The sequence below is a fragment of the Monopterus albus genome, unplaced genomic scaffold (genome assembly GCF_001952655.1).
Source record: "Monopterus albus unplaced genomic scaffold, M_albus_1.0 scaffold76.1, whole genome shotgun sequence".
In the NCBI taxonomy this organism is placed as follows: Eukaryota; Metazoa; Chordata; class Actinopteri; order Synbranchiformes; family Synbranchidae; genus Monopterus; species Monopterus albus.
In genome coordinates this window covers 1,074,957-1,099,673 of record NW_018127956.1, presented here as the reverse complement: position 1 = coordinate 1,099,673, position 24,717 = coordinate 1,074,957, and the positions used below count along the sequence as shown (strand labels likewise).

At 40.9% G+C, this 24,717-nt stretch overlaps 3 protein-coding genes across 6 annotated transcripts in view; 2 read left to right on the top strand and 1 right to left on the bottom strand.

The window, feature by feature from the left end:
- Nucleotides 1-10,301, bottom strand: part of sbk1 (SH3 domain binding kinase 1) — a 10,729-nt gene extending 428 nt beyond the window's left edge. Inside the window, exons 1-4 of the mRNA XM_020606102.1 lie at nucleotides 9,505-10,301; nucleotides 1,711-1,952; nucleotides 892-1,094; nucleotides 1-435 (exon numbers count right to left, since the gene is read on the bottom strand). Of these exons, the coding sequence (XP_020461758.1) occupies nucleotides 1-435; nucleotides 892-1,094; nucleotides 1,711-1,952; nucleotides 9,505-9,542 (918 nt within the window). The 5' untranslated portion in view covers nucleotides 9,543-10,301. The remainder of the gene's footprint in view (nucleotides 436-891; nucleotides 1,095-1,710; nucleotides 1,953-9,504) is intronic.
- Nucleotides 10,302-13,078: 2,777 nt separating this feature from the next.
- On the top strand, nucleotides 13,079-15,760 carry LOC109963510 (retinol dehydrogenase 13). 2 transcript variants are annotated; one of them, XM_020606085.1, is made up of 7 exons: nucleotides 13,079-13,256; nucleotides 13,597-13,715; nucleotides 13,812-13,967; nucleotides 14,072-14,176; nucleotides 14,282-14,494; nucleotides 14,621-14,722; nucleotides 15,233-15,760. In XM_020606085.1, the coding sequence occupies exons 1-7, from the start codon at nucleotides 13,192-13,194 to the stop codon at nucleotides 15,490-15,492; spliced, it is 1,020 nt and encodes a 339-aa protein (XP_020461741.1). In that variant the 5' UTR covers nucleotides 13,079-13,191; the 3' UTR covers nucleotides 15,493-15,760. The 2 variants fall into 2 exon arrangements, with proteins under 2 accessions (XP_020461741.1, XP_020461742.1); XM_020606086.1 differs by lacking the exon at nucleotides 13,079-13,256 and adding an exon at nucleotides 13,390-13,461.
- A 2,417-nt stretch (nucleotides 15,761-18,177) lies between these two features.
- Nucleotides 18,178-23,706, top strand: decr2 (2,4-dienoyl CoA reductase 2, peroxisomal). 3 transcript variants are annotated; one of them, XM_020606088.1, is made up of 11 exons: nucleotides 18,178-18,290; nucleotides 18,865-18,968; nucleotides 19,206-19,307; nucleotides 19,471-19,539; nucleotides 20,752-20,803; nucleotides 20,903-21,038; nucleotides 21,529-21,653; nucleotides 21,919-22,012; nucleotides 22,091-22,195; nucleotides 22,658-22,846; nucleotides 23,069-23,706. In XM_020606088.1, the coding sequence occupies exons 2-11, from the start codon at nucleotides 18,961-18,963 to the stop codon at nucleotides 23,101-23,103; spliced, it is 915 nt and encodes a 304-aa protein (XP_020461744.1). In that variant the 5' UTR covers nucleotides 18,178-18,290; nucleotides 18,865-18,960; the 3' UTR covers nucleotides 23,104-23,706. The 3 variants fall into 3 exon arrangements, with proteins under 3 accessions (XP_020461744.1, XP_020461746.1, XP_020461745.1); XM_020606090.1 differs by having other exon boundaries at nucleotides 22,658-22,910; XM_020606089.1 differs by lacking the exon at nucleotides 18,178-18,290 and having other exon boundaries at nucleotides 18,540-18,968.
- The last annotated feature ends 1,011 nt before the right edge of the window (nucleotides 23,707-24,717 follow it).

The following is a 24,717-nucleotide window of genomic DNA, read 5'->3' as shown; positions in this document are numbered from 1 at the left end:
ATCAGTGAAGCGCCGCCACTGAGATGGGTATGTTCCCACAGGACATCCTGCTTTCTGCCAGCGCCGAAACTCCTCATAGAAGGCATCAGTCAGCAACGCTGCCTCCCAGGGGAAATTGCCTGTTAGCATACAAAAAATCAGCACGCCAAATGCCCACACATCCAGACTGGTGGTCACAAGGAAACCCTCTGCACGGCTGGCACGGCACACTTCTGGTGCTGTGTAGGGGATGGTGCCACTCACACGTTTCACACGGCAGCCAACACGCCGGGTCATGCCAAAGTCAGCCAGCTTGATGCGGCGGCACTCGCGGTCGAACAAGAGCACGTTCTCAGGTTTGACATCCCGATGCACCAAGTTTTTACCGTGCATAAAGTCCAGGGCCAAGCCCAGTTGTTGCATGCAACGTTTGACCATTTCCTCTGGCAGACCCACCTGAGGGGAAGACAGAGGAGAGGAGAGGACAAAGTGTTGGGAGACAGAAAAACAAGGAAGATTTTGATTAATCCAGTCTAATTGATACAAGAACTGTGTTTTGCAGGTTAGAATATTGTTTTTAAAAACTAGGTGATGGTTATGCTGAGTGTAGGAACAAACAGTATTGGGTGAATAGCGAAAAGCTTCAAGAAGAAAAGCTGAATCATAGCTTCAGTTCTGAGTTCTGCTGCAACAAAGTTTAATGAGTCATAGGAAGAACCTTGAAGTTAAGCATCAACTGGAGTAGCACTAAAGCAAAATGAGAGCTCTGCGCAGACAGAAAACCGGGACGAAGACAGGGCTCCAATCCCAGGAGAGCTTATTAAAACCACTGTGTCTGAACATGGCAACCGATTGGAGCAGCTCTGGCTGAATGAGGATGGTGACTGGTAGAAGGAAGGATGACAGCGTTACCTGTGGGGGGATGATGTCGAAAAGGTCCCCAGCTGGGGCATATTCTTGTCCAAACACATAGCTGTCATCTGTCTCAAACAGCACATCCAGGACTTTGATGATGAAAGGGCTGCAGCTAAGTGAGCCTGTTAGACTGTACTCCCGCAAGAAACTCTTCAGCTTTGTCTTGTTCTTGGTGACAAATTTCAGCGCCATTTTGGTGCCTACAAAAATCAAAAATAAACATAACACACGGACAGACACAAATAAGCTCAGGTGTATTTAACCTGTATATCACATCAGGTCACACCACATCTCTCTAATTGTTATACTAAAAGCACTATTGTAAATCGGGTGCCCAGCCTGTCTTTGTAACAGCTGTTACATTCATTCACATAAAAATGAATCTTACCTCATAACACACATACAACCAGCTGTTCACAACCACACCTGCAGAAATACAGAGGCTCTTCAGTGCACTTACAGCACTTTTAAACTCAGATGCCTTGTCAGCCTTTCAGTCGCTTGCTGCACTACTTTACAATTCTTACTTAAACTGATTTCAGACTGAGTTTACTGTCTAACCTTAATTTTCTCAAACCCAAGTGTTTGCTGAAATACATTTCTTGGGACCATGTTTTGAGACTTCCAAACATGCTGGTCTGCACTGGTTATCCTCAACAGTGAGGCATGCTGGCACAATAGGGATACTCAGATGAGAACAGTCTGATTTCAAAAATGTCTTTTTGTATTTATGCTTTATTAGATGGTTGACAGTCAAAAAATACTAATTAGACAGAGACAGAGGATTTTGAACCCCTGACACCTTAACCTGCTTACCCTGTGTTCGGTGTGCCACCAGGTCCACCTTGCCGTACGTTCCCTTCCCCAGCTCCCGAATGTGCTCATACTGTTTGGCTACATCAGCTGCTGACAGAGAGGTGATGGCCAGGGCCTGCATGTCCTCTACAGGCACCCCTCCGCAGTAGCCCATCTTGGAAGTAGGGGAGCCCCCACCGCTGCCCACCCGTCCCGGCCCAGATGGAGAAAGGGACAGGCTCGCCTTGACGCTGTGGGGCAAGCTAAATAAAGGGTAGAGTCAGGTTTTATTATGCTGTGCTGAAGGAAGGTGATATAAATCTTTTGCATAAATGTGTTTATGACAGAATGCTTTCAGGATGCTTATTGATGTTTATTTATTTATACTTATTGGTGTATTTTCATATATTCTTGTCAGTACAGCAGCATGTCCCAGAGGTTGGTTAAATCAGAACTTCATTTCCATACAATCAATTCAGGGAAGGCATCTAAAGGGGAAGTGCTTTCAGTAAATGTACATATCGGACTTCCCGCTGTCCACTGAGATCACTCTGGCTGGCTTTCAGATATGGCAGGGCTCAGACTGCACTTACTGGCAGACAGCTATGGGAAAATCAATATGAACAGGTAGAAGGGCTAACAAATGCAAATATGGAAAAAGCTGATTGCTTCAAAGACAAACTAGGTCGTGTGTGACCACTCTTCTCCATGTAATAGAAAAATCTGCATGGCTATGAGAAAAGAGGTTGCTTAGCTTTGCCTGCAAAACACATTTGGTTTGCAAAGTGGTTGCTCTGAGTATTTCGGTCAAGTTGCTGAAGCTGAAAAAATACTGCAACAGAAAAGTTATTTCAGATTTTCAGAGGTTTGAAACACTGTAGGTCAAACTCATCCTAAGAGGGGAAAATGGCTAATTTAATTGCAAGCTTAGACACTAAATGTACCAACTGACAAAACATTTAAAATCAGAGATGAGTGACTGTGGATTTGACCCTCTGACTTTGAGCAAATGATGAGTAAAATGAAAGAAAACTAGAACTATTGAACAAACTGCACTAAATAGACCTTTTGATGAAATGGAGCAGATCACAGTAATGATTTTTACCCTGTTGCTGTCTCTCTTCAGACCCCCCTTTCCACACACAATCAAATGTAATCATCCACTCATGCACAGCATGCACATACACATAAACTAACAGGCACCAAATCATCACAAACAAATCTGCTGATGAACTCTTTCATCCATCATTCAAAGGTAAGTGCTTTGCTCTTTGTTCTTCTTTCCCTGCAGCCAGTTTCTCAGCACCACCCAGGTTGAAAACACCTAAACAAGAGCATCACTAACGCGTCCGTGTCGGCTGTCAGGTACGTTTTGGAAACATGCTGAACTACTACCCAGTACCTAATGCACAAGACAAGGCACAGGATGTTTCGCTAAGACATTCTGAAGGTGTTGAGGTTCCTATCTTGTGGGAAGAGTGTGATAAATATAGCTATTAGACAGTGGAAACTAAAATAGGATGTGACCATTTGCAGCCTTGTGTTCTTGGCTCAGTACTCTTTGTCAAAGGAAAAAAATGAAACAACACTGCAAATAGAAAATTAAATTGTACTCTGTGTACCATATAAATCTCTACAGATCACATTTGCTCCTTGATTTTATGATAAGCTTTGAGATGGTTATATAAGAGACTAGGAATATTGTAGCCTACTCATGCTGCGCACTGTATAGCCTTCAGCGAGTCAACACAAAAGTTGATCGCTACCCAGACCAGTACAGACAGACAGACTGGAAGTGCATTTCTGACCGCCCACCCCCGCATCACCCCAAAGCCTCTCACATAACGAAGCAGAGTGAAGGGAATGCTTGTTTACTGGCACTATATTCCAGTCAGCTTCACAGGCAGAATGTGCAGCACTCCAGCATGGATCTTAATCACATTACTGAGCTCCCACAAAGACAAACCCCCCACCCACCCAACAGCACAGGATGCTTTGCACTCATTTCCTTTGCAAAACTGGATTAAGAGTCCTGAAATGTGATGTGTTAGGGAGACAGTGCTCACCGCAACTGCAGTCACGCTGTAAATGTTAACCAGACACTGCATTGTCCCTGGGAGGTTTGGGGATGAAGTTAAGCGGTCTCTGGGAGATCACTGTCCATATGTGTGTGTTTGTGGGGGTGTATCATTATATTAGAGGCCCTTTGTGTTCCTACCTCTGAGAGGGAGCAGCTGTGAGGCTCCGCACGACTCAGCATTTGTGCTCAACCACAGGCACATGCCTCACTGATCTCCCGTGCTGCCCTCTGCCCCTTTCACGTCCTCTCAAACAGCTAAATACAAGGTAACGGCAGCACGCTCCACATACAGATGAGATTTAGCTCGAGATACGTTTTAATGTCGAGTTTTTGAACCAGTTCCACTCATTGTTAATTATCTGTCTAAAAACAAATCCCTGAGCTGCTCGCTTGTTCTTGGTTGTTTGTTTGTTTTTTTTTTTTTTTTTTTGTTTTTTTTTTGGGCACTAAGACCTTGTAACTTATTACACATTAACTATAATGAAAAAATTCCTCTGATAACTGAGCATGTCAAAACTGATCTCAGTAGAGAAAAAGGCAATCTGAAAACAAGTGGTCTGAAAGCATGCCTGTTGTTTTAAATCCTAAAAGTGGAGATACAAGGTTTTTGCTCAGCATTGTCAACCTGTTTCCAGCCACTAATTTTCCCTCAATTACAGATTGCCAGTGTCGCTCCATTTAGCAATTACTCAAACCGAGATGAGTGCATTTGCATTCTAACCCTATTAAGAACCAGGTTGTTCCCAGAAAAAGGCCAAACACCTAGGAAGCCTGTTGCTGGCTCCATGTGTTCTCACATGAGATTAAACTACAGAAGCAGTTGACCCTTTCTTCTACAAACACTGGAAATGAGAAATGAGATGAACCCTGAGATGAACACAGAAGCACATTATTTGATGTGATACCTCAATTTTATTCTTTGTTCAGAATAAACACTCACTTCATTTCTGATGCAACACATTCCAAAAAAGGTTGGGACAGTAAAGCATTTACCAAGGTGTGATGTTGTTGTTCCTTTTCACAACACTTAAGACATTTAGGGACTGAGGATGCCGAGTGATTAAGTGTGGCAGGTGTCATTTTGACTTAATTGTTTTGGAATGTGAAGTCTTTATTCTGAACAACGAATAAAATTAGTGAGGTATCACATCAAATTCTGTGCTACTGTATTGCTTTCAATGTAATACAGGTCACAGATTATTTACAAATCACTATTTTCAGTTTTAATTTTGATTTTACATACCGCCCCAACTTTTTCTGATTTGGGGATGTATTAACAATTCATTACCATTGGGAAAAAAAAGACTGCAATCATATACCTTGTATTGTGACTCGTAAGGGGCAATAACTGTGCATTCAGATTTCCCCCCAGTCTAAATTATATGAGCAATAAACAGTGACAGGACACTGACCACAGAAAGACATGAATAAAATAAACAATCACACTTCATTAATAGGTTGCAGTCAGTCAGTCATCTTCTATACCGTTCAGTCCCAGATGGGGTAGTGGGGATAGGTTGCATCAAAGATTAATTTTGTTCTTTTTGTACATGCTCCCATTGGGATCTATTTTAAGGAAATATGGCCTCTCTTTTCATTGTTATGCTGACGACATTCAGATTTACTTACCATTGAAGGCAACAAGAGGGATGTCATTACAACCATTGTTTGACTGTCTGACAGACTTGAAATCATGGTTGGCACTTAACTTTTTAAATCTCAATGAAAATAAGACTGAGTGTGTGCTTTTAGGACCTGGCGAACCTAACTGCTTCTAACCAGGGCCTGGGCCCCCTAGCTCGACACCTGAAGTCAACTGTAAAAAATCTAGGGGTGATGTTTGATGGCGACTTGAGGTTTGACCAGCAGATCAACTCAGTTGTGAAATCTAGCTTCTTCCACCTGAGGCTGATAAGCAAGGTCAAGTCATTCCTTTCTTTTAATGATTTGGAGATGGCAATTCATGCTTTTATCACTTCTAGACTTGATTATTGCGATACTCTATACTATGGTGTTAACCAGTCCTCCCTCACTCGTCTCCAAATGGTGCAAAATGCTGCTGCTCGTCTTTTAACATGTACTAGGAAATTCGAGCATATAACCCTGGTACTGGCGTCTCCACTGGCTTCCAGTCCGTTTTAGAATTGATTTTAAGTTATTGATTTTTGTTTTTAAGGCTCTTAATGGTTTGGCACCATTTTACCTCACTGAACTAGTGCACTGGCACAAACCTACAAGGTCCCTCAGATCTTCAAGTCAGTTTCTTTTAGAGGTTCCTAGGGTCAGATATAAACGCTGGGGTGACCACGCTTTTACTGTTGCAGCCCCTAAATTATGGAATAGTCTACTTTTTAATGACAGGTCAGCTACTGACCTCAGTACTTTTAAATCCTTGCTTAAAACCTATTTATTTGGCTTGGCTTTTAATACACAGTAGGGCTTGATGTATTCCTTTTAACTCCTTTTAACTTAATTTTAATTTATTGAATATATGTTATGTCTGTTTGTTATTGTGCTATTTTATTTTTATTTGCACTGATTTTATTTTCTTTATTTTAGTTATTTATTGTGATTTTATTTTGCCATGTAAAGTACTTTGGTCAGCTGGATGTTGTTTTAAAGTGCTATATAAATAAATTTGATTTGATTAAAAATGTGGGTATTAGAATTTGCACTAAATGTATTTTAATGTACACAAACCATATAATATAGTGAACAGGGTATCAGAGGCATAATCCAGCCTTCCTTCCTGCCTCCTCTCCTCTTTGTGTCTTGTCTGTTCCTGAAAATGTAAACAAGGGACTAATGAAAGAAATAAACAGATTACAGAGCCTGCCTCACATCTCTACCTCTCTTCATTGCTAATGGTCAGGTTGCTTTGCTCCCGGCAAAAGAGTAATTATGGGTCTGATCGGTCCAATTTACTCTTAAAATGCCCAACATGGCTCAAAGTGAAACCAGAGTGAAGTATGATGTGACTGTGGTGGGTTCTCTCCTAGTCTGTCTCAAAATAAAACATCTCTCTGTATAGTGCACATACACATTTAGCTGGTGTATATATTTGTGTCCCTCTCCTTGTTGTCTCGGTGTGGAGGGGTAGAATAAAAACAAATCTTTGCACCTAAAAATAAATCTACCATTCAATCAAAAACCATATGGGCTTCCTCGTGACAGCCAGGACGCTATGTTCCCTACTCAAGCATAAAAAACTGAACCACCTTCCTCACTGGCACAGAACATCAGAGATGGTGAGTTGGTGGGTGTAGTGCCTGTGTCAGAGAAACCTCCAGCAGTGCTGTGATAAATGAACCAGTAGCCCAGGCCACAGACTCTCACTCTGACAAATCAGCTGTTCTCAGCTGCACCCGACAGCCCATATGGAGGATCCCTGCTGGGACCAAAAGCTGTCTAACCCATCTCTGATTTCTCATGCCTCTGCCTTCCTAGCCATCATCCCTTTCTCTTTCCACTGTATGTTACACACCCATGAGGCTACAACCAGCTGCTGGCCTCCTGCTGGGATGACCTAAGACTCAGGAATGGACCCATGACTGAGCGTGGAGCTGATTCAGTGCTGATGACAAATGACTACTGACACACCAAACAAACAAAGCTGAAACCCTCAATATTGCAATATGGGATTAGATGCTGGAGTATCTGATTGTAAATACCAATCATGATCAGTGTCATCACCGCCCACGTACTGAAAAAATCATTCAGGAGTGAAATATTGCTGTAATAAGATACCTATTGAACATACTGTACCTAACCACAAAAGTATAACAATTCAGTAACCTCAAGCTCCAATAGGGAGGCTTCAAGTAGGAAGAAAGAGAGAGAGCAGGTTTGGGGAAATCCAGTGAGGATGAAATGAGGCATCCCACCCTCTGTGCCACAAGCTATGGACTGCATCCTTTTGATGTCAAATGCATGGAGAAATGTGACTCTAATGTGAGTTCAGGAAAATGGAGTCTAAATATGGATGTGGCTAAATGAAATGACACTGCCTCTTTCTCTCTTTATTTTTCAAACCATTTCACCCTCCACTTCAAGATAAACTGAGAGTTTATGGCGCTTCCGCTCAACCCCTCCCCCTGACCCCTCTCTCTTTTTATCGCTCTCTGTCTCCATTTCAAATACTTTAATTACACGAAAAAGCAGATGAGTCATCACCGGAAAAGCAGGAATAAGACAACATAAAATATGAGATAATTAAAAACAAAGATAAGTCAAACATTGCTTAACCAAACACTAATGCAATCATTTTTAAATGTAATGGGTCAAATGGAACACATAAAACAAACAAGCACAACAAACACAAAGATAATTACATGCAGTATACATGGATATTCATGTATTCATACTATGAATACATTCAGCATGTGCATAGATTGACAGAGGTATCATTAAGCAGCTGTCATCTCACTGAGATGATGGCAAGTTAGACTGCACAAAAATTTGTAGCATTTCTGTCTTTACAGCAGGCCACAGACTTTTGAACAGAGCACAAAACATGCTTCTTTTCCTCCGTGTGTCCTAAAAGACAGTGCATGCATCTTTTCTTTTTTTCTTTAGGCAGCCATATTTTCCTGCAGCAGCTAATCTATGGCCAGACTGGGTCTGATTCTGTACTTGTTAGCCGTTTCTCCAAGATGTGGCTAGGTGAGGGGTAGGTTTAGTTGGTGTTTGTGTACCAGCTGTTGAAGTGGGTCATATATATAAGAACCTTTATATTGCAGCTGCCTAAGCTGTTTGCAAATGTCTCCCCGGTTCTACAGATGGTGTTTGAGACATTTGAAATCCCATCATTTTTTTGTTAAATGCAAGGTGAAGAACTTTAGAGGACATCCTGTTTATAACTGATTTTATTAAATGGGGCTCACTTTCATGAAAGAACTCATGCTTATATGCATTTACCCTTTGGGGGGGTTTGTCTTCTGTTGCTGAAGACCACTGTTCCTATGGCTCTAAATTTGATTTGATTTTCTCATGAACTACTCCTTTAGGGAAACAGTTCTGCCTGTATTGCAGCTTTTCTCGTTCAGCTCAATGTTTCTGACAAAAGCAAATCCATATGTATTGGTCTGCTGTTGTGTTTCATTTAGAGTCCATTGTTAGTCTCCCAGCTTTGGCTTGCTCTATCAAGTCAGCTGCTTATTTAAATGCATTAGATGGCATTAACAATGAGATATCACCTGTCCACCCTGGACAAAATATAAAAGGGCCATTAAAAGTGGAGCACCCCGGATGCCCTTGCATCCATCAAGCACAGACTGTATCACAAAAGCAGAGCAGGAAACAAATAAGTGGGTGAAAATATAAAATAAATCACAGTGCAACCATAAACACTGGTTAGAGATATAGCTTCATGGAAAATGAAGCTGTAGTGCTGTACAGCTTAATAACTGCTGTTACTAAGGATATATTACTGCACAGCAGGCTTTTAAGTAATGTGGATATACTATCCATTGAGATTGGATCAAAGTTCAGGCGACACAAATTTACTTGGGAAGTACCTGTAGCCAATTCCACAAATAAAAACAAGACCCACACCATGTTTTATTTAAAAAAGAAAAAAAAAATCGAAATATTTTTGTTTTAATAATTCCAGTATGAATCATGCGTAAAACCCCGTATACACTATATATTTACTGATCTGGCTTTCTGTCTTTGGGGAGCATAGTATCTTGTAAATTGTCCCGGCTTTAAGCACCTCAGGGTGCATCTAGACTCACCTACTGGCGACCTGTCTCTCTCCTCCATGGTCCTGCATCCGCTCGGCGAGCAGAGCTGCTGCGCCCTGCTCAGCACGGATCCGCGGGGGTCTGCTCGAACCTGATCGACGGATCTCCTCGTTTGAAGGAAGTTGCGGATCAGTTATAGATGCTAAGAAAGCCGTGCATGCCCTTCAAAAACCTCAACATATTGCAGTTTCACGACTGACAAAGAATGGACAGGAGGTCCGTCGCTGCTCTTTGCTTGTTGCCTGTGATGATTCCTGTTCCTAGAGATGCTCTTCAGTTTGTGACTTGCTTTGGAGGCGGATTAAATCAAAGCATCATCTCATGCCGGATGCTGAGATGAGGAGACAGGCTGGGATCCCTCCTCTGAGCGTCCACCTTCTCAACCTGCCAAGCAGCGGGAGGAGGGTGCGTGTTTATCTTTCGCTCCTCCAGTGATCCGCATGACCCAGTTTAGCACAGCACACACTATGACGAATCCATTCATTCACATCCACACAAGGGGCTCAGAAAAGCTATGCTTACTGCAGCATGCATGGAAAAATCTGCATGTTCCCACTCCTAAACTCAGCCCAGCATCCTGCTGTCACTGTCAGCCGGTCAGCCTGGTTTGTCCATCAGTCCAGCAGGACTCTGGGGTTGAGTGGAGGTTGGTCTCAGATGTTGCTTCTCTGCTGGTCGTACCACTCAGCTCCTTCATTGTGCTCGCCGTCTCCACCCTCTGGCAAACTAATACACTCACGTGTCCCGGGTCCTAGTGCCTGGATGCTCCCCTCCCAACCAGCGTCCAACTTCACTGTGTAGACTCTTCTGCTTTGTAGAAACATGCTGCATAATTCAGCAGCTTATGACTCAAGTAGTTCAAATGGTGACTTTGCCAACAGCTTTTATTAGGCAAGACTTTCAGTTAATTCGCTGTCCTGACAGATCCCCTTTGCTCTAGCTGCATGTTTAACTACAGGCCTCCTGCCAGACATGTTTGCCAACCAGAACAGATTGGTTTGAGAAAACAGCATTGACTTAAACAGACATAATCTCACTCAGTGCATCATAATCATCAAAGACTGAAGGGGTGGCGTGTGTGGAAGATGGTGTTTTGTTTGTTTAAATAAAAATAAATGAATGTGCTAAAGTTACCCAGAAAATCTTTGTTACATTCTGTCAGTATGAACTTTCTTCAAACTTCATATGTAACACAATAAATATCCTAAGACCAACTTTTTAATTGGCTACTTTTTCCTTTGCTGCATCAACTTTTCCTGCTTCTAATTCTACTTTTAATTTTTTCAGCTTTCTATTTTTCACAGATTTTCAGCATCCCAGGATTTAGAAACCAACGACCCTGCAATGAGAGAAAAAACCTGTTCTACCTCCTGAACCACAGGCCCACGTGGTTAGATATTGACAAACTGCAGCACCTTTTTGAGATTTTCAGGTGTCTCGAACTGCAAAGTTAGGCCAAGGGGCAGTCAGGTGCAGAGTTTCTTTTGGGCTATCATGGGAACAGAGCCTTCATAAATCATAGGAAAGGTCAAACACACTGGTGCGTGGAACAAATAGAGCAGGGCTGTGCCTCCTGTTCCTCCTTTTTCAGCCGGACCCACGTCCTAGTTTTTTACTTTTTAATGTGTCACCTCCAGTTTTACACCTCTTGTTGTAAGGGGTGGCCTTGTTTTTTCCCTGGTCTTAAATGTAGCTTCATGCAACTGTTCCTTTGTGTCCTAGCCCTACAAACTGCAGTATTATAGTCGGGGTGTCTACCCAGGGTCTCAAATTCTGGGAGGTATCCTAAAGTGTTTTGTGGGTCACAGTAAGATTATGCTTTTATTTTATGTTACTATGTTTATGTGTGCTGCAACATTTACTTTGCACAGCAGGTACTTATATTTTATACACAAGAGAGATTTAATGACTTTTGTTATGATTTGTGGACTTGCTTCTTGTTGGAGGCTTTTATTTTGCCTAGTTTCCTGTTTTCTGTCACCTCACCTGCCCCAGATTTACTCCGATCTACAATCACCACTCATTGTGTTCACCTGTCCCTAGTTTTCCTCTGGTTTCTTGTGTATTTATACTCCCTCTTTCCCCAAGTCTGGTTGATGGTTCATCTGTTCTCCATGCTTTGTTGACCCTGTCATCCGTCTCCCTGCATACCACACCTTGCATGTTTTTGTATCAGTTGCTATTGGACTGGCTTCCAGTCCATTTTAGAATTCATTTTAAGCTATTGATTTTGTTTTTAAGGCTCTTAATGGTTTGGCACCGCCCTACCTTGCTGAGTTGGTGAGGTGGCACAAACCGACTAGATTACTCAGATCCTCAAGCCAGTTTGTTAGAGGTGCCCAGGGCCAGATACAAACGCTGGGGTGACCGTGCTTTTATTGTTGCAGCTCCTAAATTGTGGAATGGTTTACCTTTTAATGTTGGATCCTCTACAGACTTAACAACTTTTAAATCATTGGTTAAAACATGTTTATTTCCTTTGGCTTTTAATATATAGTATTGTCTGATGCTTCCTCTTAACTGATTCTGTATAGTTCCTGTTTTTGTTTCTGTGTTTTATTTCTCTATTTGACATTATTCTGGTTTTTACATTACCCTTATAAAGTACTTTGGTTGTCCAGACGTTGCTTTTAAAGTGCTATACAAATAAATTTTGAGTTTTTCCTGTTAGCAAGAATCTTGGTTGGTTCTCTGGATTTGTTTGTTTCATGTAGGTCCCTGACAGTCCGGTTTAGATATTGTTTTATTCCTGTATGGTGAAGTCCTGTCAGGTTGAACATCTGTTTACCCCTTTGTTCCTCTTCATTTATATAAACTGAACACTAGACTCCAGACCCCATCTGCTTTTTGGGTCCTTCCTGCCCCAGACATAACTTAAGGGAACATGTGAGGTAACAAGAGGCAGACAAAGTATGGAACTTAAAACATACTGCTCATGTACAAAGCTATAGCCCACTGTCAGGCACTTGTCTACAGCAGTTGCCTTCTGTCACGTTTTAGTTCATTTCTCTTGCTTTCACTTTTTCAGTCTCACCTGACTCCCCAGTGGTAAAGTGATTGACTGTAGTCACAACGATAGGCTGGCTCAGTTTTCCACAATCCAAAAAACAAAATACAGTAAGGAGCTCACAGACTTTCTCCCATTGATTTGTCCATGTTAACTCCTTTTCTTCTGATTCTGTGGTTTTTCCCTATAAAGCAACATGTCAAAAAAGTACCCTGAATGCAAATGAGTGCCATAAATTGGTTCAGCACTACACATTTAGACAGTTTTGTGAATATATGAACATATAGGCTACATTTATATAGTAATTCATACAGAATGTTCAGTTAGTTAGACAGTGCAACATATATCAGCACCAGCAAATTAGATTTATCCAAGTGAAGTTTTTTGATAAAACAAGTTTTAATTATGAGTTGACCACGTAACAAGGCTGCAAAAAGCAAACATGTCGTTTATAGCTTGTTTTGAGATGCATTTCAACTAGGACTACGTTTCCCACAATGCTATTGAGTTTTTTTTTTTTTTTTGCTCCTTGCGATTGGTTATTTTTTTAATGACGCTAAAACGGTGCGCATGTAACCTTGTGTTTGTGTTGCTTTATGGGAGTGTTAAATCAGCTGGAAACAACGTGAAAACATTTTAGATGTGTATTTTGATAGTATTATTCAGGAGCTATGAGTAAATATATTTTACCAGTTTCTGTTTTTGGAACAGTGATCGGATGCGCTGTTTTACTGAAGTGAGTAGCTCTTCATAATTTCACATAATGCCACTGTCATAAAGGAAGTGTAGATTTTATACTGTAGGCCTATGGGCCACATTTGCTGCCTATACAAATACGCTTTTAAGTTCAGGCTTGGAGCTTGGACGCTGAAGTTCTGTCTTTGCTGTTTGGTGCTTCACCTGACTAGAGAGCTAATCAGTGAGAGTTATTAAACACCTGTGTAAGGTCTTTAAGGCTCTTATATCGGCCATATAGTGCTTTAGTTCTGCATATTTCCAAATACATTAGGCTGCTTACAATTTCAAGGGCTTAAATAAAATTGCTGTGAAATTTTTTTAAAACTTTTTTTTATTAGGAACCATGTGACTGGAGGCCGGTGCCCAAGTAAAGCTACCATCAATGGAAAGACTGTGATTATAACAGGAGCCAATACAGGCATTGGGAAAGAGACTGCCCAAGAACTGGCCAAGAGAGGTGTGGAGAAAATATGACACTCTGATTTGGTGCAAAAAAAAAAAAAAAAGATATAAAATCTCAAGCAGTTACTTTCTCCTACCCCCATATTGTCAGGGGGCCGGATCATTATGGGATGTCGGGACATGGAGAAGTGTGAGGCAGCTGCAAAGGAAATACGAGGGCATACTTTGAATCCTCACGTCTATGCATGTCACCTTGATTTGGCCTCCATGAAATCGGTCAGAGAGTTTGCAGAGAGAATCAACCAAGGTGAGGAAACAATTGTGTGGTGATTACACTTCTCTAGAGTCCAGTTCTCAGTGATAGAAATAAAGGAGAATGGGTAACAATTTGAGTATTGTCTTTACTTGTAGAGGAGCAGCATGTGGATGTTCTGATAAACAATGCAGGGGTCATGAGATGTCCTGCATGGAAAACAGAAGATGGCTTCGATATGCAGTTTGGAGTCAATCACCTTGGTACTTGACTGACTGAAAAAACAGGCAAATTAATTAGTCTCCAAGAAAATAAATCTACGTTGTCTTTAGTCTAAAAAGTCTCCTGTACTCTGTCGCTACCTCCAGGCCACTTTTTGCTCACAAATCTTCTGCTGGATAAGTTGAAAGAGTCCACCCCCAGTAGAGTGATCAACCTTACCTCGCTCGCCCACATCATTGGAAAGATTGACTTTGAGGACTTGAACTGGGAGAAAAAGAAGTTTGATACCAAGCAGGCGTACTGTCAGAGCAAGCTTGCCAATGTTCTGTTCACCAGAGAGCTCGCCAAGCGATTACAAGGCAAGTCTACTGGCTGCTGCGTATGTGGGCATGTGTGGGAGGGAGTAGGGCCCATGTTCTTGTTTGTAATTGGCTATTGCATTGATATTTTTAAACAATGTTGGTATATGTATGTGTGTGTAACAGGCACAGGAGTCACAGTGAATGCTGTGCACCCGGGCGTTGTTGCTACGAGGCTCGGGAGGCACACCAGCCTGCACCAATCACAGTTCTCAAGTTCTGTGCTTGGTGAGTATCCTGCTTCCTTATTGGATTCTGAGTTTTATACAAACTGATAAATCCAGCGAGGTTCTGCTTACCTAATGTATATGCAACAGTTACTGTTGCTCAGGCTCCACTGACATTGGTGTCAGTGAACTTTCTATTATCATTTAGGAAAAATATTAGTTCAAATAAAGCCTCTGTCGACTCACCACTACACCAATGATGCCACTTTTGTTGCTGGAGCTTTGTTTTATTCAGTCTGGGAGTCCGATTTTTTCCTCCAGTTTTTAATGACATGCACTCTGGGATAGCAGAGAAGTGTTTGTGTTTAGATTGCAGGCAAAGATAAATCCACAGTTGTGTGCCAGATGTGGATATAAACAAACTCATGCACATTAATACAAGTTCACAGACACCAGCATGAACCCAGTTCGTACTTAGATTTGTGCTTAACACTGGCCATTTAATGTACCTGTATTTGACTGGAGTTTTACACATCAAATTTCTGTGTGGTCTCTACCAATCCCCCTACAGGTCCCTTTTTCTCGTTGTTGGTAAAGAGCCCAAAGCTGGGTGCCCAGCCCAGCATCTACCTGGCTGTGTCTGAGGACCTGGAGGGGGTGACAGGGCGGTACTATGATGTAATGACAGAAAAGGAACCAGCGCCCCAGGCCCTGGATGAGGAGGCAGCTCGCAGGCTGTGGGAGGTCAGCAGCCAGCTGGTGGGTCTGGAGGAGGAAGGACAATACCACAAGTCAAACCTGTCAGCAGAAAGCCAGAGCAAACCTGCATAGACACGCCAGTGGAGCCCAGGACCAGCTGTCAGTGCTGTGGGGCTGTAGTTCTGCTCTGGTCTCTGGGCCAGCAGCAAATAATGGATCCTCATGGCCTGAGCTGTGCTGGGCTCATAACTATTAACTGTACATGCCTTTGTTCCTGCATCAGGATATTTTTCTGTAGAACATATATAACAATCAGCCTTTGGCAGTTTTTTACATCAAGACAAAATTTTAAAAGAAGTATCACTTTGATTCTTTTAAAATAAAAAGTTGAATTGATAAACACTCCTTTGTTCACATCATTACAGTAGCCTTCCTCTGTCTGGTAGGATCAGTACATTATGATGGCTAGTGTTAGCTAACATTAGCCAACTTTAAATAGATTTGGAAATTGCTAATTCAACTTTTTTTGTTAACTTTGACTACTTGTGCTACTGTTGCACAATGTTTCTCAGGTTAAAGTTGCATTTTATTATTGTATTAATTCAAACACTTAGGAAAACATGATAAAGTATTATGTGGTGCTAGCAGGGTGCAGTTAGAACTGGAATGGTCTTAGAAAAACATCTAATCTGAAAATAAAATCATGACTCAAAAGTGCCACTGAGAATTAGTATTTTAACTTTTTAAATCTAAAAGTGAAAATCTCACCAACTGCTTTTTTACAATTATCACCTTTTTATACCTGCATGAATGTGTCACTCCTAAAACAATGTGTGCATCCAGTCTTAGATATTTGAAATATACATGCATTTACAGCAAGAGACATGCTTATGCAGTCTAACTTTATGTTCACAAATAGACTTTGATGTTGATGCAGATTTTCTTTTTTTTTTTTTTTTTTTTTGTGGTTTCAAAAAGAAAATGCTGACATACAGTGCCATCTGGCTGCCATAGTTGCCATAATGATTGTAGTTTGTGTGCACGTTTTTTTACAGATCATGCAGTTTTGTTTCAGACTGAATGTGCTTTGACGTAGTTGATTTAAACATATGAAAATCAGTTTGCAGAGGCTTGGACGTTACTTGACTTTGCAATCCATTCTTTTTTTTGTGAGTTATATTGTTGCATGATATTAAACCTTGATGACAAAAGCTGACAAATGGTTTGCCTTACATAACTGGAAGTATTCCATGCAATATGCAAATTAAATGAAAGTAAAAAAGGTGGAATCAAATTATAGAACTGTTTTGAAAAATTGTCTAAGACAGGGCCAGTCCTGGGTCTGTTGGTACCCTAGGCAAGAACAGTATACATAGGGCGAAGCATATTTCTTGTAAAGGCTGTTTTCTGAAACCAATATATTAGATGATAATCACTTATGGGCCAAGTAGGTTATACACACAAGGAGTTTCTCTGGTACAGAACTGAGGCAGTCATCTGTGGTGCCAACTCACATACTAATGGCAGTGCTGTCCCAGCCATTGGGAGCAACTTGGGGTTCAGCTGTTCTACTTCCTGAGCCACAGTTAAGTCACTGCATCATAGTAGAAGGGCATCAGTACCAGGGCCATTAGAGATTTTGGGCCCAAAACACTACCCACCCCACCCCGATCTCCACTCTATTATATGACACACTATTTACTGCTTTAATGTAGTAAGGTGACTAGGCATTTTACTAAAAACTTAAAGAAATTCCACATTTAATTTACATCTTTATTAAAGTTGTTGTCATGGTGTGAGCTGAGACTGGTTCCTGTGGTGGCAATTTGAGCTTTAAAAGATAATTTTTCCACAACATTCCTCATACCTCATGCTACAATTACACACCCACAGTTGTGTGTTTGCTTGACTTCCAGAACCTCTGCTGCTATCTGGGCTCTCCAGATAGAAGGACCCAAACAGCCTGAACACAAAAAGGCTTTTTTTGGACCACTTTGACCAGAAAATAAACAGACAGAGGTTCCTTTCTGCGCCCTTGCATGGATGTGCTCATGATATTATTATTAATAAACAAGAAGAATCAAAACAAAAACCCTCTTGTGTTGCATGCAAAAAATACAAAAACACTGGCAAAGCCCTTTGGGGTAAACCCACTCTAGAAAAACCATCTGCATTTTAAAAAGCCTAAGCATGATCATTTACTGTTAATGCACGTTTATGTGCACCTCTGTTTTTGCTTTTGTTTACTCATCCCTAAAACAAATCAAGTTACAAAAGCACTCAAGTTGCATTTCTGACCCTCACAGACATGCATCTGCAGACATGTAGACTAAGTGCAAAGAAAATATCCATTCCTAAATCATTTTGGTGATCTATTGCATAGGGCTTTTTCCAACAGTACAACCCAAAGTACAGATCAATATCCATTCTCTGCACTAATGGGCTGTGCATAGCCCTAAACCTGAAACAATATACTCCGAATAATTTATTTCAGTGTCAGTTTACCACTAGAGACTCTTGATGGCGCCATCCTAGAAGATGATGGGTATTGGAGATGAGCTAGACAATCACTTGACTGAAAAGGCCTTGCACTGTCCCTAGAGTTTGTTGCACTCTAATTTGGTTTTTCCTTCTGACACGAATCACCCATGGTCTCAGAATGATTTTAACAATCTTACATTTGGATATTATTCATATTGTTACATATTCTACCTTAAACAAACAACAAAATGTTTATACGGCGAACTATTTGCGTTCTTAAACGCGCATCGGACGGACTTCATTACCCATAATGCATCACTAACGGACGGCGAAAAAGTCTAAGGTGCAAATACTTCCTACTCAGATTTGTTTGTGTGCAGGTCGTGTCTTATAAGAGAAGAGTTGGACGCTTCTTCCTTTCTCTAAAACTAGGTGTTTTTCTTTAGCAGGTAATACTTTTAAGCTTAAAGGCGCATAAGCTCCGCAGGTCAGCGTTCAGCTGACCATAAACTGTATGTTTATCACAGTTAAGACTTTTGACTACCTGTGTGCTGCATAAAACAGTGGAGTAACTTAGAATATGCTTACCGACATGTCTTGGGTCGAAAAGTGTTCCCCCGACGAGATGTGTTGTCTCTGTTAAAAACTTCACGTAGCGTTCTCCTTAGTGGTCGTGGTTAGAGTTCAGGTTAGGAACACATCTTCAGGGGGAAACATAATTCGACACAACACCGGTACAGAATAAAATACAGAAACGTCGCACAGTATGGTAGAGCTCTTTGTTGAGTCAGTCAGTTTTAGGACGTTATTTGCAGTGTGGTTTGACTAATACCAGAATAAATCAAAAATGTCTTTTAGTTATTTTTATTGAGGGTCTACTTCAATAGAACAAAATCAAAGTGGACCCTCACAGTTTATGTTTGATATGATTTTTTTGTGGTTCCTCACCTTGACCAATGTTTAAAGGTGCTTAAGCGCGTGCAGGCCTACCATCATGACTTATTGAATGTTGCCTTTGGACAGGAGGAGACGGGCACTCAGAGGTGTGGCTCAGGAGGTAGAGCGGGTCGTTTCCTAACCGGAGGATTAGCGGTTCGATTCCCGGCTTGTCCAGTCAACATGTCGAGGTGTCCTTGAGCAAGACACTGAACCCCCAGTTGTTCCCGGTGATGTCACCGGTGTGTGAATGCGTGAGTGCTTGGGAGTGCGAATGGGTGAATGACCGAATAATGTGTGAAAACGCTTTGAGTGTGCTGTAAAAGCATAGAAAGGCGCTATACAAGTATAAGACCATTTACCAGACCATTACTGTATATAGACTATGATACTGTAATTGCATCTATTTAATGCATATTATTTATCAGCCTGGCAGTGCTGCAGAGCAGGGGAGAGCTGCCACCTGCAGATGTTGATACAGATGACTGCCTGACTTCATACACACACATCTACAGTCCAGATTTACTGAAGTAAGCGTAAAGATGTGCTTTAAGACGTGTTTCCCATCACCACATATAATCTTATTGCTTTTCTGCATTTCACACAGTTGTCTGTGATCATGATGACTTTTTCTTAAATTGGTTGTCATTGTACATGAAGTGACTTTTGAGGATTTGCGCTTTTATTTTTCAGGGATCAGGTTGCTTTTATCACAGGTGGGGGATCTGGAATTGGACTCAGGATAGCTGAAATTTTCATGAGGTGAGAGGGATTGCCCACTTGATTCCCAGAAACATTCCCACATCTTGCAGAAATATAAATATTTGGTCAAATTCCACTCATTTTAGATTTACAGATACTATTGGTGCATGCAAAATTGAGTACATGTAGGGCCAATGCTCTTGTCAGCATTATGTCATTACTGTTAGTTTAACTGAGAAAGACAGTATGCAGGTGCACTTTAAACTGTTAGAAATTAACCCAATTCTTTTGTTGGAAGCACGAGAAGTGAGGACAGGAGAGGACTGTTTAAAATCAACAGAAAGTTGATTTTGAAGGTAGGCCTTACAGCGCTGGGATCAGAGAGATAGAGCTCCCGCAGGAGTTCCATCCTCTGAACCCCGAATTAAGGTCTTACAATACATTTTGTCTTCTTGGGCTGCTTCGTCCTGGACAGAGGTACAACATTCAACTGTTCATTCAGCTGTTGATCCTATTGTCCATTTGGTGTGAACCGGAGCTCTCCCTTGTTAGAATGTGGTAAAGTCTAGGTGTGCATGTGTGTGTGTGTGTCTCTCAGGTTGTACCCCCCTGTGTGTGTAAGACACCCCCTGGTGAGGCAGAACTTGGGATATGCTATGTGGGTCTAGGTGTGGGTGTGAAACGGGCTAGCAGGGCTCTGTTAAAATGTAAATAGGCTGTCTGGTCATAAAGAGATGCAGACATCTAGTCTCTACACAGAACTTACAGCATTCAAAGTAAGCAGATTCCGCTTCATTACAGCTGTAAGATATGTAAGCAAGGGAAATAAATGTATTAAAATAACCAAAGCTCAGTAGTTCTGGACAATCATCAATACAGCTGTAATATGTATAGACAAGGAAAATAAAGTTATGAAAGGTAACTAATGGGAACTACAGGTATGAGAAGTAACTAAAGCTTATAAAGTACCTAGAGTCTATAAGACTCAAATCTTACAAAACCTTCTAGTTGTGTTATCTGACAGACTTTCATTGTTTTATGAAAGTCACCATCTGTTTTATGATGTTTTGTTACCATCCAAAGTTGTAGATCTGAGGCTCACCCCAAGATTAAGCTTATGTTCTTGGTTCTCATGTTTACCTCATTGCTCATCATGTGTGCCTTAGGCCCTTTACCACGTCTTTTATCACACATTTGACCTTGCATTATTTGCCTCCTGTCCCACCTGTTTAACAGAATACCGCATTTCATCCCTTTCTTTCTTTTTTTTAGGCATGGCTGTGACACAGTGATTGCCAGCAGAAATCTGGACAAGCTCAAAGAGGTTTTTTGACTTGTATACAGTATCTTCAACAATCCCAAAAGATAAGAGCTTAAACCATGAAGTGTTGGCCTCATGTAAAATGACTGTGTGTTTCCTTAGGCTGCTAAAAAGCTGTCTGCTGTGTCAGAGCACCGCTGTCTCCCTTTGTGTATAGATGTGAGGCAGCCTGAGAGCATCGCAGCGGCTGTGGATGAGACATTGAAAGAGTTTGGCCGTGTAGACATCCTTATTAACAGTATGACAAACAAGCTTAAGAGATATATTTTTGTTCTAATGAATAATGAGTCTGTGGTGGGAGCTCTGCTGCACACAGTCCCTCACTAACTCACCCTGTCATTGTAGGATGCATCCTGCCAACATAAGTTGCAGATTTATTTTAAGGTGTCTTTAGGGCAAATAAGTACAAATGTACAAAGGCCAAGTGTGAAACATTTAGGTTTAAACATCAACTTTCTGCTGCTGCATCTATCTTTATATCTTCCATCTTTGCACTCTAGTCCCCACTGTGAGCTGTTATGTCACTACAGGATTATTAGTTATCAAATCACATGCAGATCACCTATGAAAGGTGAGCTCTATTTCAATAATGTAGCACACAGTGAAAGCTTTAATGAAACATTTATAAAGCATTAATGATTAAAATTCTTTGCCTGTCTTGCATAAGATTTGTCTGCAGTGGGCAGCAATTCTGGTCTTATTTAGAATCACTGTGCTATTTTTGACAGATGCTGCTGGAAATTTCCTCTGCCCAGCTACCTCACTCTCTTTCAATGCCTTCAAGACAGTTATGGAGATAGACACTGTGGGTACATTCAACACCAGCAAAGTGGTTTATGAGAAGTGGTTCAAGGTACAGAGCATTTTTGTCTGTCTGTGTGGCAATATTTACTAATTTTAAGTCAAGCAAATTTTAAAGCTGTATTTGCAGGAACATAATTATGTTACTGATTAATTATTTGGATTATTATTCACTCTGTACATTTTTTCCTGGTCACCAGAAGAGTGAAGTAACAGATTACAGAATGCCTTCTCATCTCTTTATGGGATTTAAACTGCTGCTCATGTGAAATAAAGATGATTTTATTATTTAGATATTACATCTTTTCTGTATGCAGGATCATGGTGGAAACATAGTGAACATCTCTGCAACACTTGGATACAAGGGACAGGCGCTTCAGGTGCATGCTGGATCTGCTAAAGCTGCAAATGGTAAGAGTTTTAAATAATGAGATCAAAATGAGAATCTGTGTCCTATAATGTACTCTATGCTGCCTCTCCTGTTCCCAGATGCCATGACCAGGCACCTGGCTGTGGAATGGGGCCCTAGTGGGGTGAGAGTCAATGCTGTGGCTCCAGGTCCTATCTCTGGCACAGAGGGCTTCTCCAGACTAGGTGGTGATGTAACACCATACTGACAAAGTGACTGTACATGTACTCCTTTATTATGCACAGTGAGTTGATTTCTTAAGCAACACCCCAGAACAGATGAGAGGTTGTTTAGAAACGGACCTTTTAGGGCTGTTATGACTAATACCAAATTTACATGTTCATTACATGGCTTAATATTATATTATTATGTATAGTTTGTATATTCAAATAATTAGGAAAACAACTAACAAAATCTAAACACTGACAATTCCCATTCAAAAATAATACTATCCACGTCTTAATAGTTTTTGATAACATCCAGTTTATAATCCATTCATAAGAGCTCTGGATTGGGTGCTAGTAAAGAGTTGGTTAAGCTCATCTGATTTGGATGCAGGGGTACATCAGACAAAAAAGGTTGGGAATGACTGATGTACAGTGTAAGTAATAGTATTAGAGTGTGGATTTTTCCTTTTAATCCCTCAGGTGGTCTGAGAGCCGACGCTGCTGGTGCCTTCCAGTCCATTCCATTGCAGCGAGCAGGCAACAAGACAGAGATGGCCCACTGCACTCTTTTCTTGGCCAGCCCAGCATCCTCTTATGTGACTGGAGCCATCCTGGTGGCGGACGGTGGGGCGTGGCTGACCTCAGCCAATGATTTCTCCATGCTGTTGGGTATAGCCTCCTCTAAATCTGCTAAACTCTGAACAGGGGCTCTCCTTTCTTCCTCCATACCCAGGTGTGTAGGAGGAGGTCTAGCTTGACAGAGCTAACTATGACGATGAGGATGAAGTGATCGTGTAGTGCATTGTGTCATACACACACATATATATATATATATATATATATAGTAGTATAATCCATGTTAATCCACTTGTTTCTCTTATTTTCTTTCAGGTTATTGGTCATCTGAAAAGAAACGAGACAAGTAAATGCTGAAAGCAAGAGTAATTTCCAGTGTTTACAGTGTATGCTACAATGTTTGTGGTTTAACACACCCACTGTAGAGTGTATTGCTGAGTGGCAAGAGGAATTTAACACTAATATATGTGATGAATTTAAAAACACTTTCTGCTCAGTCTCATTTGAGTTGAATACATGTATTGATTCTGGGCCCATGAAACAAATAACTTGCATACGTATAGAGTCGTAGTGATACTTTTCAACACCAGCCAGTTTGACCAATGCCGTAGTAAGGACAGTGTCACTTATCTCTGAATAAGAAATTCCAGCACCCACAGTTTTCTATAAACCTCTGTTCAGACATTGAGACACTATGACTGGACAGACATCAAATGTTACAATGACCCTTGTGTCTTATTACAAAAGATGATTTAACAATGATTCAGGAATTAGCCTATTCATACACATTTTAGTAGATGTTACTATATTTCCCGTATTATGTTTATAAAAAAATTTCACTCATGACAGTGCTGTGTAGCCTATTATCACTGTGCATTTCATATACAGTCTTGTTTATTACATGCCATTTTACTGTATGTGATTTTTCAGTACCTCTCATTTATTAAAACATGTTTAACAATTAGTCAGTGGATACCATTTGCCCTATTGCAAGTTATTTGTTTTGTCAATGCACAAACAATAGTCTTCTTGTGCTATTTATAAGTAAAAGGATCCAGCTTTCTTAATTAAAGCTTAGATTGTACCAGTCAAGTCAGGTTTTAGCTCAATGTCACAAATCCCAAATGTAACACATTTGCAGTGTACCTGCAGGATGGAGGCTGTTTTTAATGCAAGTTGGATGGATTTAAAAGGTGAGATCCAGCTGGGGGTCGGGACTTCACATGTCACATGGTGATTGAAGGAAAGAATAACTAAATAATACAACATATTTAATAAGTTTTCCCTTTTTCTTAATAAAATACTGGATATGTTCATCAGATCTCAAAGTCCTACAAATCAAACATGAGGGAAAATTACTTGACTTTCGCTTGCATCTCATTTCCACACAAAGGCTGTAACCTGTGAGGAGGTGTCGTAAATATATAATAGATAAAAAAATGGCTTAGAGTCAGTTGATCAAACAACCAAGAGGAATAGGGAGGCTACCGTATACAATCACAAAATAAAAGATCAATACTGCAACAAGTCAGATGAGGGCGCCAAAACATTACAATTGCATCTATTACACAATTTCTAATTTTTCAAAATGATTACTCTCTTGTGTCCACATTAGTTGACCAACACTATAATGTTATATTATTTTATAGGTTACATCACGAGTGGTTAAAGAAACCTGGTGGTTTTTCAGAGACGAACACCCACCCTGTTGAGGGGTCACTGAAGAAGAGCCCCCAACCCGCAACTGTTGGGAGCTCCTCCAACTGACCCTGAACTTTACCCTTTACTTCAGATTGTCATTCTCCGAAGTATGAGTGGAAGTAAAAGGTGTTAGGCTAGATTAGCCACAGGTTTTGTGCACAAACACAAACCATAAGGTCCAAATAATAGCTTCCATTAAGCCGATGATACTGCGGGGTATTTTGTACGCTTGCGTGAAACGTCAGCGGTGTGTATGTATGCGG